At 41.9% G+C, this 23,765-nt stretch overlaps 2 protein-coding genes across 3 annotated transcripts in view; one reads left to right on the top strand and one right to left on the bottom strand.

The window, feature by feature from the left end:
• Positions 1–23,765, bottom strand: part of MACROD1 (mono-ADP ribosylhydrolase 1) — a 490,176-nt gene that overhangs the window by 63,568 nt on the left and 402,843 nt on the right. For both annotated transcript variants that reach the window (XM_072118355.1, XM_072118356.1), the window contains exon 4: positions 731–760. In XM_072118355.1, coding sequence (XP_071974456.1) covers positions 731–760 — 30 coding nt within the window. The remainder of the gene's footprint in view (positions 1–730; positions 761–23,765) is intronic.
• Positions 11,510–23,765, top strand: part of FLRT1 (fibronectin leucine rich transmembrane protein 1) — a 136,134-nt gene continuing 123,878 nt past the window's right edge. The window contains exon 1 of the mRNA XM_072118353.1: positions 11,510–11,810. The gene's annotated coding sequence lies outside the window, so the exon portion shown is untranslated. The remainder of the gene's footprint in view (positions 11,811–23,765) is intronic.

The following is a 23,765-nucleotide window of genomic DNA, read 5'->3' as shown; positions in this document are numbered from 1 at the left end:
ATGGGAAGCAGCTGCTGCCTGGACGGGGAATCTACCATGGGGGATCTCTCAGAAAGCATTCCCACAGTATTTTTAATATACACCTTTGTATAAAATAGTTTACTAAATTAAATAACACAAATAAAATAATATGATATGCTACATAGACAACATCTAAGAAAGACAATGGATTGAAAAAATGTAATCTAAGGTCACTGTGGCTCTGTGACGTGACAATGGCCAATGTTGCCCACTTAACCATTAGCACAAGTGGGTATATGCAGGTGTACAGCAGCAGTGGTGTAACTTAAAGCTGCCGGGCCCCAGTGCAAAATGTGTGTCAGGCCCCCTAATTATGATTTATTGTTTATAGTACTAGTATCATATAGAAAAGGTACACCGTATGGGCCCACTAGTCCTATTAACAGCATGCGATAGCAGAATTGTTTTAAGACAGATCCACCTTCAGGGAGTGACAAAGGTCAGCTTCCTGCCCCAGGACATAATTCTGAAGATCTTTTTAAGTATCTCCCTATTCATCAATACTGTTCCTACCAATATGTCATTTAGAATTTGGATATCATACCAATATATTGTGAATGCATACACCTGGACGAATCCCTTGTTCATCTATTTCCCTAATAAACTGTGGATGGAAATGCGTCTGACAGCTAGTGTTGTATATTGCTCTAAGCTGCATGTAGAAAATGTAAAGAGTCTCCCAGGGAGCAGAAGACAAACACAGACTTACCTCCTCCTCCTCCCAGAAGAGTACTGTTTGCTGAAGAAGAGAGGCAAGGGATGTGGTGGAAATAAAAAAAGAGAGAAAAAAAATCATTATTAGACGTGTGTAGAAGTCATCACAAAATGCTTATTTTTATCTAACATCATCTGTTTATTGCTGGAGGGAGAAGGAACTCTGGAGTCACTCCAAGTGTTGCTGACCAAGAGGTTAAATCCAGACCTCGGAAATCTTTCAGAAATTGTTTCCCTGCATCCATTTCTCTCGTCTAGTTTACACGCATCCCCTCTGTTTTCGGAAGCGTCTGGGGTATAATTAGTGATAGATCCCTTATTCCCAGCACTGGAGGGCACATCGTTTGTTACATGAACACCGAGGGCTAAGTAAGATAAAGTGACAAGGGAAAGTGGGATCATGAGAAAGACGAAAGAGAAGGAGGGTATTATTCCCTTGATAATTACATAGCTACCTGACTAAGTATATAAGCGGCATATAGATAAATAGACCTGTAACACCTGCCCGACAAAGCTTACAATCTATTATGACACTTTGGGGACTCGGTTTCTTAAAAAGTATCTGTCATAAGGAAAGACTGCTGACCTGGGGTGTGAACTACCCCTACTAAATAGACCCTGATCCGGGAAGGGGGGGGGGAGACCACTGGGGAATGTACCCCATTAATAAATTTACATCCTACACCAAATTACTCTACTGTACCAATTTCCTCCAATTATCCAAAGGGAAGGAAGTATATTGCATAATCTGTGTGCGCTAAATAAAGAAAAAATTTTCTTATTATTGCATGTATCTTGTTCCTTAGAGTGTTTTGGCCAGAGTAAACACGTCTCAAATAATCTTCCTATGGGAGTGGTTGTGCCTGTGGTGCACCCATTTACTGCTTTCTACTCCGCGTAGCACCCCATTTCACCCATGGTCCAGCGCGATTCACTTCATCACCTCTGGAGGAGCTGTACTGGACTGGAAGGAAGGACCGAGGTGACTATTAGATTTCTTTCTAATTTTTTACACCACCTGGGGACAAGAATAAAAATATTTGATCCCAGATACACTCCTTAAAGGTAGTCTAGCTGCTTCACAAAAAACACAGCACTCTGTAAGATTCCCACGCCATACCTTTCTTGTTCCCATCATCCTGAAAATTCCATTTTTATCTTTTTGCTCTTCCTAGGGGACGTCGCTACTCTTTTACGCAATAGAACAGTGAATAAAGAAGAGAATGGGTGCACCACTAGGCCCAGCTCTCCCCCAGGGGACTGATCAACTAATTTGCATAAAGCTGGTTTTACTTTTCGAGCTGACTTTTTTAGACCCTTTATAATTACAGAAAATGTTTATAGCAGCAAAGTGAATTGTGGATTATGATACCAAACACAATGGCGCTTATTTAACCCCTTAAGGACGCAGCCATTTTGTAACATAAGGCTCAGCCCGATTTTTTGGATTCTGACCTGCGTCGCTTTATATGGTTATAACTTTTGAACACTGTTACTTATCAAAACAATTCTGAGATTGTTTTTTCCCCACATGTTGTACTTCATTTTAGTGGTAAATTTTGGCTGATAAGTTTTGCGTTTACTTACAAAAAAAAAAGCAAATATGATAAATTTTTTGAAAAATTTGCCATTTTCAAAATTCAAAATCATTGCGTTTTCAGGCAGATAGATTTACCACCTAAATAAGTTGCTGAATAACATTTCCCATTTGTCTACTTTACATTTTCATAATTTCTGAAATGTCTGGAGAATTTATTTTGATGTCACGCGGCTTACAAAAAGAATATCGCTTTTCCGGATTTTCAGAATTGACTATTTTGGGGATAAATACAGTTTTGAATGAAATTTTACATATTTAGCATCAAAACCCCCTATATAACCAACCCATTTTCAAATCTGCACCCCTCAAGCTATCAGAAACCGCTTTTACGAAGATTGTTAACCCCTTGAGATCTTCATAGTAATTGAATCAAAATGGAGGTGAAATTTAGAATGGTCAAATTGTTCCCTTATACGTTCATTTAGCACTAAAATTTACACATTTCCAAAATATAAAAAGAGAAAACCCACCATACAATTTGTTCTACAATTTCTCCTGAGTACAAAGACCCCCCACATGTGGCCATTACTTGTGTTATGGGGGCACAGCGAGGCGCAGAAGGGAAGGAGGGCGCTGCAGCTGCCAGGATTTTAGTTTCCTCATTGGCCCCTTTTGAAGGCTATAAAATTTTCGCTTTTTCGTTATTGGGGCCATGTGATGCCATTTTTTTTGCGCGATGAGATGCTTTTCCCATTGTTACCATTTTGGGGTTAGTATCACCTATTGTTGAAAATTTTGGAACTTTTTTTGAGGGCAGGAGTAGAAATGGAGTAGTAGTAAATTCTGTACTGGATTTTTTACTCTTTTTTTTTTTGGTGTTCACCGTATAGACTAATAATCATGTTATCTTTATTCTATGGGTCGATACGATAACGGGGATACCAGACATGAATATATTTTCTTACGTTTTACTAAATTTGTCAAACAAAACCCTAATGTGGGGAAAAATCTATCATTTATGTATTGCCGTCTTCCAAGTGGCATAACATTGTTACTTTTTTGGCTACGGAGCTGGTTGATGGCTTATGTTTTGCGGGACATGTTGTACTTTGCACCAGTATCATGTCGGAGTACACATGGTTTTTTTATCACATTTTATAGCATTTTTTGTGGGATTGAATAGCTAAAAATCATAATTTTTGGAAGGTTTATAGCAGTTTTTTTTTACGGCGTTTATCGTGGGGGTTCAATAATGATTTACTTTTATTCTACGGGTTGTTACGGACGCGGTGATACTATATATGTGGGGTTTTTGTTATGATTTAGACTTTTTTGGGGTTATATGTCTCTTTATATGTTATGGGGCTTATGGGCATTTTTATTGATTTATTACTTTATTTTTTATTGAATAACATTTTTTTTTTTTTACTTTTTCACTTTTTCCACCATGGGAAATGACCAAGCAATCATCTGATTGCTTGTTCATGATAATACTCTGCAATAATCATGTATTGCAGAGTATTATCAGTGTCAGCCTATGCACTTGCATAGGCTGGCACTATGCCAGTAAGATGACGTCACAGACGCCATCTTACTGGCAGTGCCTGCAGGCTGTGCTGGGGACCAGATCGGACCCCAGCACATCCATAGCAGCGATCGGTGCCCCCCGAAAACGGTTCGGGGGGGCCGATCGTGGGGGAAAGACACCCCAGAGACATGTTAGATGCCGCGGTCGTACACACCCGCGATCGGAGCCGACTCCGACCGCGGGTGTTACACTGGGGTGCCGGCTATTAGTTACAGCCGGCACCCCGTGTTTCCCGATGCCGGTTCGGCTCTGATCCAGAGCCGAGCCGGCATAAGCGCCGTGGCGGATATATCCGCCACTGAGCGCTAAGTCACTGCGCTCCGTGGCGGATATATCCGCCACGGAGCGTGAAGGGGTTAATAAGGATTGCGGACCGCACTTTTGTTGGAATGTTTGCGGTTTTCGGGGATTGCACGGCATTCATAGGTATTTCATAGGGGACTGCACTGGGATTGTGTTGCAAGCAATCGTTTTTTTGTGAACTCCGTCGGGCGGAAAATGTGCCCCATTGTAATATTGTGATTTTGAAAACTTTTTATCAATAATTTGCTGTAATGAGCTTAAAGTGGACAACCCCTTTAAGCTCTTTTTATTGAAGAATAACAAATTCTGTAGCACAGCAGTATAATAATAGCAGTGTCAGCAGATACAATTGAAAAACTTCACCATAAATATAGAGAAGTCATCAGGATACAAAAACAACAAATCTGGAAAAGTGTACTGCAAATTGCAGCTTTATGCATTTCGCTTCTAAAACTTGACATTTAAAAGTACATGATTGTACAGTCCTCAAACAAGAAGTCAAAGCTTCTCCGGTATCTGTGCAGAGCCTGATCCTGGTCATTTACCTTTTTCGTGTCAATAATATATTTAACAAATTATTCCAACTTTGATTGTTCTCCCCTATCAGATATGATTGGTGGGGGTTTGACTGCTGGAAACCCTGGAGTTCACTCTTCATACATATACCATAATAGCGCTGGAAACTGCTGAGCACAGCGGAGAGTCAGGACGTTTGCTCAACCTGCTGCTTCCTTCAATTACTGAAATCCTCCATTCTTCTGATCTCCAGCGGGCCCAGCAATCACTTAGACAGGGCAATTATGAAGGGGGGATATCTTCGGTTTTTCTGATTTTTAACATCAAAATTCAGCATGATAAACCAGGGACACTCACTCATAAATCCAGGCACCGTGACTGTGCTAATCTTCTTATATTTGTTATCCATGTCATCCTTCTAAAGTAAACTTCAAATAAAGGGCTCTGGGGGGTGTTACCAGAATTCTTCCGTACTGTAGCTTCACAGGCTTGCCCTGCTCCCTCAACGCTTCCCTTCTCCTTTTGCCCGCAACAGGGGACATTTAACCACAAAATGAGAGGGCTCCTACACAGTGTGACAGCCTGTGAAACTGCAGCTCGGAGGAGCTCTGGTAACACCCTCCAGAGCCCTTCTGGCTCATTAGCATAATTTTAAAAGTCGATTTTAGAAGTAGGGAGGTCATGGATAACAAATATATATATATATATATATAGATTACCACAGTCACCGTACCTCCAGTGCCTGGGGGCACTGTGAGTAAGTGCCCCTGGTTTACTTGATTTTGATTTAGATTTCCTTTAAAGGGATCTTTCAGGATAATGATGTAGACAGGTCATCAATATTAATATATCCAGCTGATCAAGGGATTTCCACACACAGAAAAAATAATATGTCTTGCTCCACTCCCTGTATAATGGTCAGTTCAGGAAACTGCAGCTTAGTTCCTATATTCTTGAATAGGATTTTATCTGCACTTTCCAGCGGAAAAGAGTCAGGGGGGGGGGGGGGGTCACAAGAGTCAGAGCAACTCCACTTATTGATTAACTAATTTATCTAATTGATAAACTCATTTATCAACATCATTATCCTTGAAAACCCATTTATTCTAAAAAAAAATGAGGATTTCTGTAAGCAACATGTGTTAGTTATCTAAAAATAGTTGACGTTAAATTGAAAGAGTAGTCAAAAAATCTTTCAGTCTCCTAAAATGTGTTTTTCTCTTGAAATGATCCTTTGCCCACTCTGAATATGTATCTATAGACTTGTAAGCCAAAAAAAGGTTAATAAGATTATGTAAATTAGCCTGAGGGGTTCTGGGCTCCATGGGTGTTAATGGAGACTGGAGCCTCTCAGGCTCATTTGCATAACTTTTAAAGCCCTTTTCTCTTAAATATATGGCATAAAAAGTGTAAAGAAGAACATATCCTGCCAGAGAGCGCGCAAACCAGTTTGTCAGTACACCTGGTTTACAATCCTTCATCCTGGTGGTCCTTTACCGATTGTAATGACCAACATTAACTACAAAATATTTGGTTGTGAATTGTTTGCATGGAAGTTCAACCATCCAAGTTTTTCTATATAATGTCAGCTAAACTGAGCCCCCAACAATAAGTAAGACTGGTGGATGTATCTTCCACACTCAGCTCAATGTCCCTTCGCCTTGTATTGGTCCCATAATGAAGTCAATAAGCGGGAAGCATTTATAAATGACATGAATATGATATGCAATTTTCTACATCACACGCCATGTGTATGTTATATCACACTGACAGGTAGTCTTAACAATGAGCATCTGCACAACAGCCTTCTTAGAGATTGCCCTTGAATTAATTTATAGCGGTGTAGCGTTTGATGATCTTGTGGCAGATCTGATTTAATTATAATGAATTAGAGGTTGTCGCAGTCATGCCTCTGCTAATGGTATAAGTATATGAGGTAGATTACATTTATTATATTAAATATTAATTATATTATAATAATCACACAATGCATCATTGCAGCAGTCATTTCGTCTTTAGGGTCTTCTCTGCGAACTAACAGTGGATATATAATATTCATTAAAAATAACACCTATCCCTATCAATAAATATCTGATCACAGTGGGGCCTGATCAGAGGAGCCCCCTCAGTCATGGCAAGGGGTGTCTCTGAGTGTTCACTATGAATAAACTGGGGGAAAAAACTCACTTGTACAAAATGTAACACCAAAAGACTATGGTGAGCTGCCTCAGCCCGTGATTGGCTAATTGGCATTTCCTGTGTCAAGAGGGAACAGGAAGTAACAGGATAACCAAGCAAATCTACAGTCATGGCCGAAAGTTTTGAGAATGATACAAATGTTAATTTTTACAAAGTCTACTGTATCAGGTTTTATAACGGCGATTTGCATATACTCCAGAATGTCATAAAGAGTTATCAGCTTAACAGCAATTAATTGCAAAGCCAATATTTGCCAAGAAAATGAACTTTTTACCCCAAAACATATTTCAACTTCATTGCAGGCCTGGCTTAAAAAGAGCAGCTAACATGGTTTCAGTGATTGCTCCAGTAATACAGGTGTGGGTGCTGATGAGGACAGGGCTGGAGATCAATCTGTCATGATTAAGTAAGAATCACACCACTGGACACTTTAAAAGGAGGCTGGTGCTTGGCATCATTGTTTCTCTTCTGTTAACCATGGTTATCTCTAAAGAAATACGTGCAGTTATCATTGCACTGCACAAAACTGGTCTAACAGTGAAGAGTATCGCAACTAGAAAGATTGCACCTCAGTCACCAATCTATCGCATCATCAAGGAATTCAAGGAGAGAGGTTCCATTGTTGCCAAAAAGACTCCAGGGCACCCAAGAAGGACCAGCAAGCACCAGGACCATCTCTTAAAAGTGTTTCAGCTCCAGGATCGGGCTACCAGCAGTGCAGAGCTTGCTCAGGAATGGCAGCAGGCAGGTGTGAGTGCATCTGCACGCACTGTGAGGCAGAGACTCTTGGAGCAAGGCCTGGTGTCAAGGAGGGCAGCAAAGAAGCCACTTCTCTCCAGAAAAAACATCAGGGACAGACTGATATTCTGCAAAAGGTACAGGGAGTGGACTCCTGAGGACTGGGAAAAAATAATTTTCTCTGATGAATCTGGAAAAGCTTGTTCGGAGAAGACAAGGTGAGCGATACCACCAGTCTTGTCTCATGCCAACCGTAAAGCCTCCTGCAACTATTCATGTGTGGGGTTTCTTCTCCGCCAAGGGAATCGGCTCTCTCACAGTCTTGCCTAAAAACACATCCATGAATAAAGAATGGTACCAGAGTGTCCTCCAAGAGCAACTTCTCCCAACCGTCCAAGAGCAGTTTGGTGATCAGCAATGCCTTTTCCAGCATGATGGAGCACCTTGCCATAAAGCAAAGGTGATAACTAAATGGCTCAGGGAACAAAACATAGAGATTTTGGGTCCATGGCCTGGAAACTCCCCAGATCTTAATTCCATTGAGAACTTGTGGTCAATCATCAAGAGACGGGTGGACAAACAAAAACCAACAAATTGTGACAAAATGCAAACATTGATAGTGCAAGAATGGACGGCTATCAGTCAGGATTTGGTCCAGAAGGTGATTGAGAGCTGCCAGGGAGAATTGCAGAGGTACTGAAGAAGAAGGGGCAACACTACAAATACTGACTTGCTGCAGTAACTCATTCTATCTGTCAATAAAAGCTTTTGTTCCTCATAATATGATTGCACTTGTATTTCTGTATGTGATAAAAACATCTGACAAACACACATAAAAACCAGAGGGCAACAGATCATGTGAAAATATAATATTTGCGTCATTCTCAAAACTTTTTGCCATGACTGTAGGAGATGACAGTCATGTCATTGGTGCCAATCACTTGTTACCAGGGCCTATTTTTATGGGCTGTTGAATTAATGCACTCTGTTCGTGGGAAACCATTATTCGGAACCACCACCACCAGTCCTAGGATACAGGGAACTGCAGGGGAGTTTGACTTTCAGCTCCATTTGTTGGGAACAGCTGATTGGCAACATCTGCAAAGAGTTTGTATGTTCTCTCTGTGTTTGCGTGGGTTTCCTCCGGGTACTCCGGTTTCCTCCCACACTCCAAAACATACTGGTAGGCTGTTTAGATTGTGAGCCCCATGGGGACAGGGACCGATTTGTCATGCTTTGTGCAGCGCTGCGTAATCTTTGTGCGCTATATAAATAAAGAATTATTATTATTATTGGTGGAAATCATCAGTTCCATAGATTGTTAAGAATATTCAGCAAACTTCACTGCTTCAATCCACTATAATCTAGACAATTTCTATCAACTGAGATCAAGATGGCCACCAAGTTCATCCAGAATGGTATCGAAAAATGGCTAGATGCCAACCAATAATCCCCCCCCCCCACCACCTGCTTAGCGCCATATTGTTGTCCCCAGTTTAAAACTATGGCAGACTCACAAAGACATATTTGTCCTTCGGCCCCCAAAATGTCTGATCCGCCCCTGAATGTGACATAATGTGGCAATATCAATCTGTTAATGATTGTCGTGTACATGGCCATGTCACAACCTGTAAAGTACCACAACATGACAAGTGGCAAAAATCTGTTTTTCAGAATGACCACAATCACTATCCTCCACCTGTGGCAAATTTCAATTTGGCTAGTCAACATGTGATTAGTAACCCATAAGCGAGAAGATTCTCATTCTCTTGAAAAAATGATTTGTAAAAAGTGTGCAAGAAACAAAATTGTTGCCAGCTGCACTGTCACTGCAATCTCTCAATATAAGTCAATAGGAAGAGTACATAACACAGACCAAAATACTGAAAAAACAATGGAAGAAATTCACTATTCCCCCTTGCTGGTGGTCTGGCTCCTATGCTGTATCTACTATGAGCCTCTGGCCTCTAAGTAGATTTAGGCGCAGTCTCTGTTTAGACCAGATCTGACCTGGCCAAGTTTTCTGCTACAGGCGGTCCCCTACTTAAGGACACCCGACTTACAGACAACCCATAGTTACAGACGGATCCCTTTGCCCACTGTGACCTCTGGTAAAAGCTCTCTGAGTGCTTTACTATAGTCCCAGATTGCAAGAATCAGCTTAAAAGTGTCTGTAATGAAGCTTTATTGATAATCCTTGATCCAATTACATCAAAAAAATTTTAAACTTGGGCAAAAAAAAAAATTTGTCTGGAACTACAATTATAAAATATACAAATTCAACTTAAGAACAAACCTTCGGACCCTATCTTGTACGTAACCCAGGGACTGCCTGTATAGTGTCCGCCGACTTTCCGGCGGAAGTAACAGTAAATGTGACAGGGCATTAACACCCCAATCCACTCCCCACAAAGTGATGTGCGGGACAGAAAACACTGAAAATTGTCAGAGAAGGGACAATAAATCTCCCCCAACATGTGGCTGCATTGAAGTACTTTTCTATGTTGAATCTCACTTTTTTCCAGCATCAAAATCAGGTTGGGGAAAAAAAAAAAAAAAGGGTAAACACGCTAAGGCTGGCAAGACATGACTTTGGCCAGTCCGTAAAAAACGTACTGTGTGCTGGCAGGATTTCACTGACCGACCACAGTATAAGGACAGGAATTTGAGTATCATGGTGATTTACAATACAAGGAGCCCCTGCTTCCCCTCTGTAATCATGATTGCGACCTGCAGTTTTGCTGGGAAGAAACACATGGGGGCTCATTTACTAAGGTTCGCAGATCGCACTTTTGTCGGACTGTTTGACATTTTAGGGGATTACACGGCTTGGACAGGTATTCAACAGGTGTCTGCGCTGGGATTTTCGTTTTTTGTCGCGGCTCCGCTGGTTTCCATGCGGCTTAAATTATGGGGGGGGGGGGGGATGCTGTCAGACAAACCGACACAGGATTTAACTTTCAAATTGTGTCGCAAAACAATGCACTTCCATGCACCACTAAAAAGATGGTGAACTCCAGTGGACCTGAGCGGGGAAGCGACACATGCAGGATATCGGGCGCACGATCTTAGTGAATCGCGGCACAGTGCGTTATCGGCGGACAATGCACTTTTGGTAAACTCCCGCGGATGGGTTAGTAAATGTGCCCCATGATCTTAAGTTTCTTGGGCAGACCATGGTTGTGTGTAGCCGACCTTAGAAAACAGTTTTTGCAACTGATTTTTTTTGTATTTTTTTTCAGACAGTAGTTTTGTTCAGTAGTGGGGGGAAAAAAAGAAGCATCATGGCGTATAATCCAATGATTCAGTCAGATTCTTCTGTCTGAACATCTTCTTATGGGCTGAGGCGCAGGGGGCGGATAAGTTATTTGTGCAAACTGTACGACTGATGGGCGCAAGTCGGTAAAGGGGTGCACTGTCACCCTACTTGATAGTATACAAAACGCCTGAATTTATAAATGTTGTGGCAATAGTTTTGGATAGATATAGTATAATGGCGGCCATATACCCTTCACATACAGTAAGGGTATACGGCCACCATTATATTATATCTATTCATAGCGTACCAAATCTATTGCCGCAACGTTCAGGCGTTCAGTATACTATCAAGTAGGGCGACGCTGCACCCGTTTACCTACTTTTATAACGCTTTTGTGTGCGTTTTGAGGTATTTTACCTCTCATGTTATGTAATGCGCATATTACCCATTATTAAGTGAACTAATATATACTTATAACTGATTATATTTATAATTTAATCACTGAAGACCCCCTTAGAGTGAGGATACACAGACCCCCGTGTGTGACTGTGAGGGATGTGTGGACACAGGTGAGGTGTCTCCTCCTGACGTGTTTCCCGCCTTTCTCTCCCTCTCTCTCTCGCGCTGAAGCCTCCCCCGTCCCTCCATCTCTCTTCTCCTCCTCCTCCCTCACCCTCCATCTCTCCCTCCCTCCTTCCTCCAGGTCCCTCCCCTCATCCAGCGCCAGTACCACAGAGCTCGCTGGCTGCCCCTCACCTCCATCAGCATCTCTATCAGCATCTGTCTCCCCTGTCGGGGGGTAGTAGGCGGAGGTGGCACGACATTGGGGTGCTGCACCCCGCTCCTGCTGCAGTGATCGGTGCAGCCGCTGCCTCGTCTTCCCTGCCTGGAATATCGTGCACAACTTTGCCCATACGATCGCCAGGTTGCAGGTGAGCCGGGGAGATGACGATGTGTATATATACATATGTGAGGGGGCATCTATCTGTGCCAGTCTCTATGGCTGAATCCTATGTGCATGGTAAACACTCCGTGGTCTCCAGTGCATTGAGTGATGTATGTGCCACCCTGGCATTAACTTGTAGTGCTGCCAGCTCGCTAGACTGGCACCTGTATTGGTGAAACTGCAATAACATGTATCTATATGACACCAGGGTGTTATATGAAGTGATGCCAGGCTAGGTATAATGAAAATTATTGCTATTATTGTCGCCATTCGCTAGCAGTATCCGGTATATATAAGGTGTGCTTCCATTAAACCAAAACTGAGGGGTATCAGATTATTTTGGCGTATAATTGTTTCCAATGTGCGATGGATGACATCACCTTACATTGATGCATACGTTGTATATGTCCCTATATATCCCTATATCCTATACGTTGTATCCCCTACAACTTCCCGTTTGTAAAAAAGTGGCGTAACTTGCGAATATGACCGATAATTCATCATATTCGTGCCACATTTATTTAATTGAGACGGATAGATATTATTTTTTACGTATTGATCGCAGCGTTCACGCAACATAAAACTTCCGTTCTCGGTTGCAATGGATGACGCGCACCAAAAAAATAGCTTCCATTTTTCTATTAGTCGCCCGTTATTTTGGGAATAGATGGAAAAATATATTACTGGAAGTATCCTATTGGCCCCATATGATGATTGTGATCAATGGGATGTAGAATCGTAAAATCTGATATGATTGATATCTTCCATTTCAAACCCATCATCTCATTGGTTTCAGCATAAAAACAGCTTTGGTAAAAAAAAATGGATTAAATTGAAATAAGTGGCATCGGTTTTGAGAAAGTTTCCGATTCTTTGGGCGGTAAATTTGTAGGGATGGATTGACTTGACTATCATCATGATTTATCAGGCGTTGTGATCTGAGAAATGTTCCTGCTCATTAAAATCTTTGCAAATATTACCCTATGTATTGCTAATATTGAGGATTGTATGTGATAGGAGACCTGCTAATGACCTCACAGCGTTCACACACATATCACACATCACACATATGGCACCTGCTGACATGCTATATACTGGGATAGGAGATCACACCTGTCATAACAGCTCATGATAGAAGTGCATGCACCATCCCAGTATGGCTTAAATGAATGTCAGAGGTATCACAGCTGTCTAATATAGGAGGAAGCATCTAATATCTGTAGGGTTAATCATTCCATTGTGTGTGTCTTCTGGAAATGTAAGTTTTGACACAAAATGAGATTTCAGTGAAGGCAAAAAAAAAGGGATACTCTTTCATTCTGCAGTCTGCTGGCAGCATATAGAACAGGAGGAGATGAGCAGCATGTACATATACAAGAGGGGGCAGGCTCTATAGGTGGAGGAAATGGGCATGGGCAGGAGTTTAAATGAATAAATGAGTCTTTTCTATTAACTGTTTATCAATCTGCTCTGCTCCTCCTGCTCTATAATATTCTGCCTGCAGATAGGACACTATTTACAATATGCTGAGCTCCTCCAGTTCTATAACATGTTTCCTGCAGATAGGACACTATTTACAATATGCCCAGCTCCTCCTGCTCTATAACATGCTGCCTGCAGATAGGACAGTATGTACAATCTGTTCAGCTTCTCCTGTTCTATAACGTGCTGCCTGCAGATAGGACACTGTGTAAAATCTGCTTAACTTTTCCTGCTCTATAACATGCTGCCTGCAGATAGGGCACTTATTACAATCTGCTCAGCCCCACCTGCTCTATAACATGCTGTCTACAGATAGGACATTGTGTACAATCTGCTCAATCAGCTCCTCCTGCTCTATTTTTACAATAACAGGTTCACTTTAAAGGACAGTATTGAGACGATACTGTATTTTTCGGTAGCTGTTCTCATATAGGTTTATAAATAGGGAGTAGTTCGCCGACGTCTGTGAAAATGAAGCTTTGTCACCAGCAGTCACTTAGGATGCTCTCAGTTAATCCAAGTGACAGCGAGCAGATTCCAATCAACATTGAGTGACATGGTGCAGAACTCATGATGAACGCTGCTGAGCTCATGGTGGCCTCTAGATTCTTATAAATATGTCATGCAAAAAAGATGATGTGTTGTAGTATGTAGAAGAGATATCGGCTAACCACAGAAATGCTACAAGAATGGGTCCTCTTTTTCAGTTTTTCATTTGTGCTGTAAATACTTGTATTCTCCATGAAATTACATAACATATTTTCAGGGAATTCGGACATTTTGCATTTCCTTCACTTTGTCCAGAACTTTATTCCCATCTGTGGGACTGGCACCAGAGGACCCAATCTATAATTGATGCGGGCCCCCATTGCTGGGGTAACAAGTGGTTGTACCCCATTTAGCTTCCCCTCTAGGAAGAATAGGTTGGTTGAGCATCATAAGAGCAATGATGTGCATTACAGTAGTGGATAAATCTGATACATTGACTTAGTCAGGCATGGACAGTAATGTATTATAAAACATACAATATAATACAAAGCAAACAGTACAATCATATCAATATGTTAAATAGGCTTTCCACATGAGGTCTAGACTTTCAGCCTATGTAATGGATTCTCAATGAGGCCTTGGTACGAAAAGACGGGAGTAGAAGTCTTTGGGGTTATCTGTGCTATTCCATTGAATCAGAAATTCTTGTAGCATAAGTGATTTCACAGCACATCACGCAAAATAATATCCTTTTCATAACTTTCTGCTTTTGTGCCTCCCCCTTGATGTTGCTGACGTCTGGCTTTGGGAAGGATCAGTCTCCTTACCCCTTTGATAGCCAACACTATATTCCCGTCTTCCTCTCCCTGCATAAGGACTTAGTTACGCTGCCAAGTACTGCAGTGGTACTGTACCCTGACTCTCACAATTGACTCCAATGGGTCGACTTCCCTGACAAGTAGGGTACAGGGCTACATTAGTTGGCTGTTCTGCAGTAAACAAAGGATTGCTACTCAAGGACCGGTCTATAGAGGTGACTGAGCATCTAAGTAGGTGGATGCATACATTAGTATACTATCTATACACTAGGTGGTGCTGTTCTATGTGATCAAATATCCTAAATCATCATTGACCTTTTAGCCTCATTTAAATGTCAAACATTAGTTATTGTTTATGACCTATATAATGAACATAATATTATTGGTGGGATATCCCTAGACCACCACAGCATAGATCATCTGCTTTCTGCATAAATCAACCTTCCTATGGCTGGTGATCACTTTGGAGTCAGAGTTGCACTCACTAGTGAGGGTGGCCCCTAGACAAATATATATAGAGAGGATAGGTAATTTCTTTTTATGGATGATGGCCCATCTAAACAGTTGACTAGCACATAGAATAGGAGTGTCTAGTTATAGATATTGATGACCTATCCTTATCAAATTGTAATTCCACGGCTGGTATCGGATGATCAAAAATCAAAGCCAGGAGCAGCTGAGCTGCAGTGACCGGACATAGAAAGGAGCTTTGCTTATGACGCATTTACCTGTGTTAGGCCTTATTCAACTCAACTGCATTTTCACTATATATAATAGACATATAAAATACATGTGCAAAGAGAAAGAAATAGCTATAGGTCCATATATTTGCATCTGATTCACCCAGTGAAGTAAACAAGTTGTTGAAAACAACACATCACAAATGGGCACAGCCAAAAATCAGTTTGCCTACAGGTAGCCCTAGTGATGAGTGGGGTTGCTACGTCTCCGTTCACCATCAGTCTGATTTCGAGCACATATTCAAAGGATAATCCAAAAGAAAAATTGAACTAGACTATCAAACAAATGCATAAATATTTTATCCAGCCGCAAATGAATGTTGCATGAGGGTGAATTCATCATCAGTGTTAGGCCGCTTTAAGCTTTTGCTTAAAACATTTGCACATTTTTTTACTAAAGTTTGTAACTTTAGTCTTCTCTCATCACTTGAAAAGGAACTGAAATAGTCAAAATAGTCTGCTTCCAGTACCTTATCAAATAGCTGAACACCATCCTAATTATTCCAGATCATAGTCCAATTATTCATTTGCATATCATTAAAATATTATGCAAATTAGTTTGTACGTTTTTTTATATTAGTATAAATATAATTCCAAGGCTCTTTAAGGGAAACTGAGAGGGGATATCCGAGACAGATTTATCATCATCATCATTGACCACAAATAGTACAACCCTTGTAAAAGAATACATTTTATTTTTTGTCTATAGAGAATTTTAAGATGCACCAAGTTGATAAAGAGACAAATGTCACTTTAGGACAGATATATAAATCTCCCTCATTGACTTGGCAGCAAGAACTAGAACGAGCAAGATATATCTTGATGCTTTTCAGTATTTTTATGTTTTGGGTTTATTCCGACTTCTTCAATTCAGCATCTGCAGTCAATCTTAAGTTCCCCATCAAGAGCAGTGGTTACAGCTTAGTACCCTCTCAGAGACAAAAGAGATGTAAGATCAGCATCGTAACCTCCAAGAAAATAATACTAGGCATTCTCTGAGCAGCGACAAAAATAGGAGTCTTTAAAAGAGGGGCCGAAGGAAACCTACAGAATAATATGAGAATCTATACAGAAGTGCGGTAATGTGAACGGTAATAATGCAACATCTTCAGTGAAATTGCTGGTTGCTTTATAGAGACAAGACTTGATGGAGCCAGAGACAATTACAAGGAGCTTCCTTGTGTAATAAGCTATGGTGTGGGCTAGTCAATAAGCAGAAGGATAGAAAACCTTTATATAAATGCAGTGAACCTTACTGCCCTATTATTGTATAACATTATATGAAGTCTTGCACTTGTATTATATGATGTCAGGCTGAGATATGACCCTGCGTATAACATACAACATGACACTGACCATACAAGAGAATTCAGCCTCACGCCATCATGTACGGTTATCATGTTGGTGTGATCACGCCTGCACGCCTCATGGATCTGTGGTTCTGCCCCTCATTTGACTTTGTTATAAATATATAACAGGATCCCTTCTGTGTACAGCTGCTGCGGCTCCCTCCGCTGGTGTAATTACAGCTGTGTTAATTGCAAACACCTTAGCATGTTTTTCTTGCTCTGTGTGAGCTGTAATGTATATGTAATGTGACCATGTAACCTGCCTTGTGCAGAGGGAGCAGCAGTGCCAGGGAAACGAGCTATACATAGAGAAGTGGGATCAAGCTGTACTAAGCAAACCTTAGGGAGACAGGTGCCGAGGATGAGATTTTTCATTGACGGAAACATGAAGAAGCAGATCAAAAGGCGGAAGAATTGTTACAAACAAGAAGGTGTAATTTTTTATTTACTTGTTATTTTTTTTTACAAACTGAACATTAACAATGTATCATACTTTTGCTTCTTGGTTAAAGGGTTTTGCCTATGAACCAAAGCCATACAATCCTATCTGCTGTGAGATGCTAAGGTGCTCAAAATTGTAAATAGTTATTTGCTAGTTTTCCTCTATTTTCTGCCCCCCGTGCTCAGGCAGTACTCTATTTTTCTTGTAAATCTCTGTTCAGTATCCAGTAGACATCTGAAGACAATGAACACAGTGCTGACTCTATCCTCGATCTGGATTGAGTTACCTGAAGGCACCAACCAATTAAGCCCCTTAGTCCATCCATTTGGATGAAATGGTGGTTGTGCAATTGAGACATTTATAGTATTTTTACATGACCCCCGGACTCCCCTTTCCAGACTATGGCCAACGCCAATCACGTAGACCCCACTGTCAAGGCTATGGTTGACACCGGCCATCCAGACTGTCCTGTTTGCAATATAGCCACCGGCCAGCCAGACCCCCTTGGTCAGACTATGAACGACATTGCCCACCTAGACCCTTGGTGGTGACCATCCAAACCGGACTATTGCTGGCACCGGCCCCCTCATCCAGACTGTGTCCGATGACGCTGTATTATACAAACATAAAGCTTAAAGTTTGAATTTTTTATTTAATTTATTTTCGTTTGGACTGGGGGGATACCGCGTTCATTAACTCTATTTTAATTGATACTTTTGTTTTTTTTTTTGTTTTTTTAATAACAATTATTGAACTGCCCCCCCCCACTATATATACAGTATGTGTCCCCTGTTGATTCGTCGTCTTTTCCTCACTCAGGTCCCTCACAGGCTCTTCCCTTCTCCCTGAATTAGGAGGAGGGATTGAGTGGAAGATGACTTGTGCCATTTGAATTGCTTCTCTTCCCTGGGACTGCTGGATGTAAATAATAAAAAGCACTGGATTTATTAAATTTGCTGACAAATTTGTCATAGGCTATTGGAACCTGTCTTCAGGTAAAAATTACCTCCCTGATGACAAGTTCCCTTTAAATGGAGGTCAGCACTCACGTGTGATAGCCACTCTCTTTAAATGTAGTGCCTCAGGACCCCTTATTTAGTCATCAGTGGGGGACCTAGCACTCTGAATCCACAACTCCGACTAAACAGCCCTGGATGAGATACATGTTCTCCAAAAATGTGAACAATCTTTGTTGCATTTTTTCTGCATAAACATTACACTGTCTAAATGTTAGACAGCATCAGTAACTCAGCCCTCAAGTACTATGCTGTAAATTCCTTTTATTTTTTTTGCATTTTATATATTTTTTTGTACTACACAAATAAAATAATTATTTTTTTTTACAGAAACCATGGTGGGCCTTTACACGCATATGAGCTCTACTAAGTGGGGTCAGTCTTGTATGTATCCGCTGCAAATTTTCAGCACAAACCGGTTCCTTCAGACTAGCACCTAATATATGCCCTTATATTGGGTTGGCATACGTCTTCTTACAGCACAATACATATTTATTACATGTACATATTCAGAAGGATAGCTCACAACTCCAGTGATGCTGGGACTATATGGATGAAATTAATATAACACAGCAAACTATCAATGTGATTGAGTGGATCTCCTCCCTAGGGTACCACTATTAGGCGCTTAGCACATATGATAGGCAGTGTGCAGACGTGTGTGTATTACATACATCCTTATTAACCTGCCGTGTGTCCTGTTCATGATGCTTCTTATTCACAATCATTGTCTTTTTCTGAAGGGATATTGTTTTCCAAGCTACCATGTTAATAGAATTGCACCTGTCTGTGAGAGAAATAGTTTTGATTCTGACTTAAAGAAGGTATACCAACTTTGTTTGGTATCCTCTATCCAAATTATAGGTCATAACAATCTGATTGGCAGGGGTCAACTGCTGGGACCCCCATCGATCAGGAGAATGGGCCCCTGCAGTTCACAAGAATGCGGGTCCTGTAGTCAGTGATTGAATGAAGCAGCAGGTTGAGCATTCGTCCTGCCAATCCATTCAATACTATAGTGGTGGAAATTGCTAAGTGCATTTGCTCTACGGTTTCTTGGACTATCATAGACATTGAATAGGCTAATGCTTGTTAATTTCTTTTGCTACCATAGTATTGAAACTTGACCTGCTGCTTCATTCAGTTAGTGAGAAGGGACCCCTTGTTCTTGTGTACTGCTGGGGTCCGTTCTTGTGATCAATGAGGAACCCAGCAGTCAGATCCCCACCAATCAGATAGGGTGAAAGATGGTAAAATCCCTTTAAGTGGTTTTATAAGGTTGGTGTAAGCCCATTTAATGACCATTTGATCCAGCACTGGTCACTCAGTTCGGGCTACTGTGTCTCAGCTTTGTCAGGTGATGTGCCATCTGAGGATAGGTCACTTCTCCAGCCAATTACTGATATGGCACATCACTGACCGACCTCAGTAGCCAAATTGGAGCCTCAGAACTAACTTTCTTTTAACACTAACTTACTGGACAACCCATATTATTATCTATTATACATTACTTTGCTACAAGTGCATTAGTCTGTTTTTACTTTTGATTCATATTTTATGGGGGTTATGTGGAGCCCAAAAAATACTATATATGCACCATCTAAGAATCAGTCTCATGTGCCTGAAACTGTGCTCTTTCTTCCTACTTGGTAACATGCCCTTCTGCCGTTTGGTAGATCACCAAGCACATGCATGCAAGGGTCTGGCACTGTTCCATCCTTAGGCCATCTCCTCTTTTGGTGCCATGGGTAATGAGTGGCAAAGGACAAATGGGGAATCCAGAAAGAGGAATTTATAGTTTTTCTCATCTCCAAAGCTCAATAACTCTTTGGAGGCAGAGGTCTCCATTGTAATAAGGCATACTAAAGTAAAAAGCAAAAAAGCAAAAAGTGTGTTACTAGAAGGGAACCGTAACACAGAATTTTGGGAAATTTGATTAGAATGCAACCTCTTTGTGTTAAAATCCTAAAGAGTTAGGATCTGGTTACTCGTCATCTGTATTATCAGGATATATACCCACAGTCCCATGGATTACAGTAGCCGAATATTATGCCAAGATATAGCTCTGTATTTTTACCTGGTACCATTTTTTAACTAGATGAAAATTACATAGTTGACTATGTTTTGGAATAGATGTAAAGCCTGAAAAATTATAGCTACAAGAGGAGGAACAAAGTAGCAGCCTGAACCAGCAATTGGTGTGAAGGTGTGAATTAGATGACCCGAGACTCTCAGCAGCTAAATTGTAGTAAGCCCTGTCCTAAAATGGATCACTTTTTATACAGGGAAAGTAACTTCAATAATATTACGTCGTTTTAACAGTTTTGTTGACACATCGAGTCAGCACTTTCAATCGTACCATTGTGTGGTCAGTGACATTGGCTTTTCATATCGCTTGTTATTCCTGTGGTTTGTTTTTGTATTAAGTATTAGTTTTGCAATTACTTTGCGAATATTTGGATACGTATTTACTGGCGTAGAGTCATAAGCGCCTTATAGACGTAGGTTTCAGTGCCAAGTGAATACTCTTGGGTAGCCAATATTTCATCAGCGCTCAGCTGTGTTTCTATGAGACAGACACTCTGGAGGGTATGTCCCAGGAAGCAGTTACCATGGAGCGGTTAGATCAGGATGGGGTTATAGCTATAGTATTTGTGTATATAAATCAGTATGTATATTCTCTTTTTATATCTAATATCTTCCTCGTCTACACTCCCTCCCCTTTTCTTCCTCTCTTCTGCACTCGTCTTTCCCTCCTTCCCTCGCTCTTCTCCCTCCCTACCTCTCTCTTGTTATCTGTCTCATTAGCAAGCATGCTGCAGATTCCTTGTTCCTAACACTCATTGGCAGCCGCAGAGAGCATAATATGTTTCATATAAAGCGTCAATGACACTATTCTGCAGAAGCAGCACAGACACAGCGCCCGTTTTCTTAATACCTTGCAGGGGATTAGAGTACATGTAGAATTTTATAGTTATATATTCTTGACATCACCCTTTCCATCCTACACCAATATTAGCTCTATGTCCTCACACATTTCCTTGTCCTTCATAAGGAAGACTCTTAAAAGCAATAAGGTATGCCCTAATGCAATAAAAGCCCCGTGGACATGACATGAAACCGGTAATTACTCACCGGTAATTGTGTTTCCTTGAACCACGACAGCACCCAACCAGAGAGAGGGATCCGCCTCCAGGGACAGGAAACCCAGACTTCAAATTCTGCGGTACGCCCCACCTCCTTCAGTGGATTACAGAGACTGTATGGGACTTAATGTTCTCGATTAATTCTGACCACCGTGTCATTCAGTATCACTTTCAATGAGAGTATCTCACACCTCTGTGACCCACACATAACACTGAACACCCAAGTGTGAAAAAGAATTTACAAGGGAGGGAATACCCAGGGTGCTGTCGTGGTTCAAGGAAACACAATTACCGGTGAGTAATTACCGGTTTCCCCCTCTCACCACGACAGCACCCAACCAGAGAGAATAACATAGATGAAATCCTTAGGGAGGGATAACTGAAGAAAGAACCCTTCGCCCAAAGGAAAGTTCCTGTGCACCTGCTACATCTAGCCTATAGTGCCTATAGAAAGTATGTGGAGAAGACCAGGTGGCAGCCTGACAAATCTGATTAACCGACACCTCTCTAAATTCTGCCCATGAGGAAGAAACTGCTCTAGTGGAATGGGCTTTTAGACCTTCTGGTATCGGCTGACCGGCTGCTACATAAGCGGAGCTAATGGCCTGCCTAATCCATCTAGCTATGACTACCGCTGAGGCCTTCTGCCCCCTATTCTTGCCACCAAAAAGAACAAAAAGACTATCAGATTTTCTCCAATCTTTAGTCCTATCCAAATATAGCTCAATGGCCCTTTTAACATCTAATTTGTTAAACTCCCTTTCCCTATCCGTAGAAGGGTTGCTACAGAAGGATGGGAGCCTGATCTCCTGGGATCTATGGAATCTAGAGACTACCTTTGGTAAAAAGGCCGGGTCTGTCACCAGAACTACCCTGTCATCCAAGATCTTGAGAAAAGGCGCTCTACATGATAGAGAAGATATCTCTCCAACCCTACGGGCTGAAGTGATTGCTACCAAAAATACAACTTTAATGGTCAACCACTTTAGTGAACAAGATTCCAGGGGCTCAAAGGGATCTCTTATCAGATAATTTAATACCAGAGTGAGGTCCCAGGGGGGCACCGTACATCTCCTAAAGGGGGTCATACGAGATGCCGCCTTTATGAACCGAGATATCCAGGGATGAGAGGCTAAAGGGGACTCAAACAGGGAGCTAAGGGCAGAGATCTGAACTTTAAGGGTGGCAGGTTTTAGGCCCTTATCTAATCCTGCTTGCAGGAAATCTAATATCTTAGCTATATCTGGATGAGCTAAGTCTATCTTATCTGGAGAACAAAAATCTGAGAATACTCTCCAGACCCTAAAATAGATCCTAGAGGTAACTACCTTTCTGCTCTTCTGCAGGGTTGTAATTACCTTGTCCGAGAGGCCCTTTTCCCTCAAGATGCGCCTCTCAAATTCCAGGCCGTCAGATGGAGGTTCGCAATCTGCGGGTGGAATACTGGGCCCTGGGAGAGGAGATCGTGACTCTCTGGGAGGATCCAAGGGTCTGATATCGATAGATCTCTCAGTACCGAGAACCATGCCCTCCTGGGCCAGAAGGGGGCTATAAGAATAACTCTGGCCTGGTCTTGTCGTATCTTCTTCAGAACCCTCGGGAGAATAGACAGGGGTGGAAATGCATAGGCTAGGCTGAAGTTCCACTTGATTGAGAAGGCATCCAAACTTAAGGATTGGTCTCTCGGGTCTAGGGAGCAGAAGAGCCTGACCTGTCTGTTCTTTCTTGTGGCGAATAAATCCACCTCTGGTTGACCCCAGAGTCTGGTTATCTTGGAGAACACCCTCCGATTCAGGGACCACTCTCCCTGACGTAAGAGATGACGGCTTAGGAAGTCTGCCTGCAGATTGTCCTTGCCCCTTATGTGTACCGCCGATATTGATCTTAGATTGGCTTCCGCCAGGTCTAGAATTTGATGCGAGAGGTTCATTAAGGACCCGCTTCGGGTACCCCCCTGGCGATTCACGAACGCCACTGCTGTGACATTGTCCGAGGCAACCTTCAGGTCTGACCCCCGAATCATCGGCAGAGCCCGTCTGATTGCCTGCAGGATGGCTTCTAGTTCTCTGTAATTTGAGGACTTTTTTCTGGATTCCTCGTTCCATGCGCCCTGGAACAAGAGTCCCTTGACCTGAGCTCCCCAACCCGTAGAGCTCGCATCCGTAATCATGGATAGGGGATTCTCCTCTCTCCAAGGCCTGCCTGCCTGGAGGTTCTCTTCTCTTAGCCACCACCTCAGGGAATCCAGGATCTGTTGGGGAAGTGTAATCCTCTGGTCCAAGGAGGACTGGTCCCCCCTCCAGTTTTTCAACATGAAGAGCTGCAAGGGCCTTGCGTGATACATCGCCCAGAGCACCGCTGGAATTGCCGCTGTAAAGAGACCTAGAGTCCTCATAATGTCCCTTATGGTAGGGGATGGCTGTCTGTACAGCTTCTCCACTGAGGCTACAATCTTCACC

Source organism: Engystomops pustulosus, chromosome 7, assembly GCF_040894005.1.
Source record: "Engystomops pustulosus chromosome 7, aEngPut4.maternal, whole genome shotgun sequence".
Classification (NCBI taxonomy): Eukaryota; Metazoa; Chordata; class Amphibia; order Anura; family Leptodactylidae; genus Engystomops; species Engystomops pustulosus.
This window is presented reverse-complemented; position numbering and strand designations above follow the sequence as displayed.